Genomic DNA, 4,392 nt, shown 5'->3' with positions numbered 1-4,392 from the left:
GGACAACAGATCTACAGCAAGTGAACGTCTATTTACGAGTACAAGTGTAATAAAGGAGACTCCTGGCAAATACTCTTGATCAAATGCTCTGTTTATTAGTGGAATTTAATCCTGTGTTAGTCTTTTGTAAATATTTTCTATAGTCTCTTTTGTGGTTTGAGCCCCATCATAAAATATTGATTTAAAAATATTTGAAAAATAATAAATAATAATAATAAACTATTATTTTGGAAACAATAAATGACAGAACTCAAAATATTTTCCTTTATTAATCAATAAATGAACTTTGAATATTAAAACTTATTCTTTTTTACCGCCTAAACTAAGTGTAACAATTTAACACAAACTAGCTGAATACTAAAGCTACTGAGAACAACAATGTATGTACTGCCATCTGTCGGTGCCGAACGTTACAAAATATTTGGGGTCCTTGAAGACCCCGGAAGACTAAAGCACGGTGAAACTACTTGTAAGTAATTTTGCTTGGTTGCTTTTACTGTAGTTACTGGAAGAATCGGTTGTTTTGGGAGAAAGAAATACCAGACAGTTGGTGAAGATTTGTGGGACTCCAGAAAGGCTTCCAAGACCTATTGTTACAACAACAAATACAGCAATAGTCCGATTTTATAGTGACAATTCACTTTCTCATGATGGATTTCGACTGGAGTGGGTAGTGAGAGGTAAAGTTTCAGTGATTTATTTTTTTACTGTGGTTCCCAATTAGATTGTGTGGAAGTATAAACTTGAAGCGTAATATATATATATATTCAAGGTTTTGTTTATGGACAATGAGAAATTATTGTGTAGAATGTTTTAAAACACAAAATAAAGCTAAATTTTTTAAGGTCGTGAAACGTATAATGCAAACATTTGCTTTGTGAGAGGCAGAAATTACGGTCAAATTTCATGAATTTTCTCAAAAGAAATTTCATGACTTAATATAATAGCCATGAATAATTTATTTTAAATCTGTTCATATTAAATTAAATGTTGAAAGGTAGTTAAACAATATTTATGTGACAGCCTATGGTTTTATGTATATCTTGAATATTAAAACTGGTATTATTTTTAGTTGCATATGTCTTTACTTTATGTTAGTTAAGGTTATGGTATTTTAAAAATCTTGCTTAATATCTAATCTCAACTTTAATCATAAAGACAGTTATTTTTGGAGGGTGAAGTCACTGTGATATATTTAATGCTGTTTCAGTTTTTTATTTAAGTTTCAATTACGGGTGAGACATTTCTTATAATTTCAAAACTTGAAGCTTTTTGAATGATGGTTAAAAGTATTAATTTAATATTCTCTAGCAGTTTATTCCATTTTGTTTATCAGGTGCTTTATTTGGAACTGCTAAGATGTTGTGTATTCTTTGTTTATTTTTCCAGTTTTAGTTTCACATGACCATTTAGAATCTGAAACGGCCCGGCCTGGCCAGGTGGTTAGGGCGCTCGACTCGCAATCTGCGGGTCACAGGTTCGAATCCCCTTCCCACCAAATATGCTCACTCTTTCAGCCATGGGGGCATTATAATGTGACAATCAAACCCACTATTCATTGGTAAAAGAGTAGCCCAAGAGTTGGTGGTAGCTGGTGATGATTAGCTGCCTTCCCTCTAGTATTTTACTGCTAAATTAGGGAAGGCTAGTGCAGATAGCCTTCGTGTAGTTTTGCGCAAAATTCAAAACCAAAACAAAACAAAAAAGAATCTGAAACTTTACATCCATTTGCTTCTCCAATAATTGTTGGTGTTTGAGTTCTTGTTTTTAAGATGTGGAAATACTGTGATAGGATAAAATAGTTTTAGTGTGTGTAGGATCACGGATCCTTTGGTGATCTAACATGTTCTTCAAATATGAAATGTACACTTGTTTTATGTAACCATTTTTCATAATTACACTATTTTTGAGTCAGTCTAATAAGCTTTTAAATTCTTAAGTTTGAATTATTTTACGTTGGGTATTGAAATTAAAAGAGTGGCAGAATACGTTTACTGCATTTCTTCCCTTACTCTGTATTATACGTAATGTGTCAGTTTGAGATTAAGTGCTATAAACTCGCAGTGATATCAAATACATAGATTTGAAGATTTAGTTAACAATCGAGGGTAAAATATAACATTTAAGTTTTAGAGTTGATTGTTTTTTAAGATTAAGTTATACTTTATTTGTATTAGTGGCAGATAAATAATACAGAAGTTAGAGAAAATGGTTATTTCTGGTCTTTTGCTGTGCTAAAATTCATTTCATTTTATTAGAATTTAAATTTTAAAGTAATTATCTATTTATGTTTTGGCATAGTTCACTTTTTTTTTCTAATAAAAACAGTTTTACCTAATTTAATTGGGGGAGAGAGGCTGTTTAATTATTATTTTAAACTTGCTAGCATTGGTCAAAGAGAACATATTTTCAAAACTTCGAAGTGATTATTTTAATTGCTGTATTAGGAGACATAATTTATCGGGCCATTTTTGTTTGCTCCACGAATTTAAAGAACTTGAAATCTTTTGCTTGAGCCACTAGGAAAATTGATGTTTGAAAACAACTTCTTTGTTACTATAGTGTTTGTTCACTCTAGTAAGGTATACTTTTTTAAATGTACAGAAAACAATGTACAAACAATATAAACTTTCAATAACTTCAGTTTTATTTATACATTACCTTTTGTAGAAAGTATTTTGTTTTAAATAACTTGTGTACTAGTGGAGCATATTTTTTTTCTAATTTTGTATGTTTCTATGTTTCTAAGTTAGATGGTTAGGTCACTCAACTCGCATACTGTGGGCCATTGGTTCGAATCCCCATCCCACCAAAAATGTTCGCTCTTTCAGCCATGGGGGTGTTATAATGTGATGGTCAATCCCACTGTTTTTTGTTAAAAGAGTAGCCAAAGAATTAGCAGTAGGTGATGTTAACTAACTGCCTTCTCTTTAGTCTTATGACTGCTAAATTAGGGACAGCTACTCAGATAGTCCTCATGTAGCTTTGCATGAAATTCAAAACAAGCTAATCCAATATATAAATTAGAAACAAAGTTACAGGTTAGTTTACAACCTCCTTGTTAGTTGCAGGTTACAAAGTATTTGTGGTCTCTTTCTTTCTTTTCTTTAGGTTGTGGAGGTGAACTTCGCAAGGACTATGGACGTATAACTTCTCCAAATTATCCTAGCTCTTATCCCGTTAATACTGAATGCAAATGGTACATCACAGTATCTCCAGGCAGTGCCATCAGGCTAACCATTAATGAATATGATCTTGAAGCTTCGAGCAGATGTTATTACGATTATTTACGGGTTTGTTTTTTAGAATAGTTTTACCATTATTACTGACTCTGCATTAATTCTGAGGGCTTTTCACACATAAAACCAGGATTTGATACACAGATAGGCTATTGTGTAACTGTATGTTTATCAGGAAAACAAAGTCTATTATTCACTCAAGTTTTTTGTTGGTTGTACATGATAAAACTGTTGTTTTATTACAATTTACAGCTTTTACAATAAGTAAGATTAGTTTTTAGACAGGTAAGACGTTTCGATCACTAATGTGATCATTCTCAAGTACACAAGTTTTTTTTTTGTACTTGAGAATGATCACACCAGTGATCGAAATGTTGTACCTGTCTAAAAACTAATCTTACTTACTGTAAAAGCTGTAAATTGTAATAAAATATACTTAATCAGTAAGTAAACTTAATACAAAACTGTTGTTTATTTTGTTCGCAACGTTTACCTACCTATTGTAGAAAGTATTTTGTTCTAAGTAGTTTATATATTATGGGGACACATTCTTTTTCTAATTTTCTATATGTCTATAAATTAGAAGTAAAATTATAGGTTTATATGAATTGGTAATAATTTACTATTTCTGTTAGTTTGGGATCCTAGTTATACACAAACACAGACAAACACATGATGAGGGCAGGTAAACCCAGTGAAATATTGTGAAACGAAATAAAAATTTTACTACGTACAATCGATAAAAAAATAACCTGAGTGAATTTAAAAAAAAATGTAAGTCTTTCTGTTATTTAATAAAATCTGTTGTTGCTCTTTTATGCTCATGTATTGTGAGAAAGCAAATCAGAGACTATAGTTCAGGGTGTTTTTAGATTTTCCATAAAGAAACTGAATATTTATGAAAACTCATAGGAACATCATTTTAATGTTAACACAGGCAAACACTGAATGAAATTTGAGGCTTGTAGTAGATTTGTGAACATCTGCATTGATAAAATAATAACTTCATTTTGACTTGGCAGAAAATATATTAAGTGAAATATTTTTATTGTTTAAAGTTAAATACTACATTTGTTATTTAAACATGAAATAATATATTATAATATACAAACTACAAGCAGCCTGTATATATATATATATATATATATATATA

General features: G+C 30.7%; 1 protein-coding gene across 1 annotated transcript in view; it reads left to right on the top strand.

The window, feature by feature from the left end:
• LOC106465703 (cubilin-like) overlaps window positions 1–4,392 on the top strand; it is a 130,003-nt gene that overhangs the window by 54,312 nt on the left and 71,299 nt on the right. The window contains exons 30-31 of the mRNA XM_022393625.1: window positions 503–680; window positions 3,112–3,293. Of these exons, the coding sequence (XP_022249333.1) occupies window positions 503–680; window positions 3,112–3,293 (360 nt within the window). The remainder of the gene's footprint in view (window positions 1–502; window positions 681–3,111; window positions 3,294–4,392) is intronic.

The sequence above is a fragment of the Limulus polyphemus genome, unplaced genomic scaffold (assembly GCF_000517525.1).
Source record: "Limulus polyphemus unplaced genomic scaffold, Limulus_polyphemus-2.1.2 Scaffold2025, whole genome shotgun sequence".
In the NCBI taxonomy this organism is placed as follows: domain Eukaryota; kingdom Metazoa; phylum Arthropoda; class Merostomata; order Xiphosura; family Limulidae; genus Limulus; species Limulus polyphemus.
Note: the sequence above shows the minus strand (reverse complement) of the source record. Positions and strands in the feature narration are given on the sequence as shown.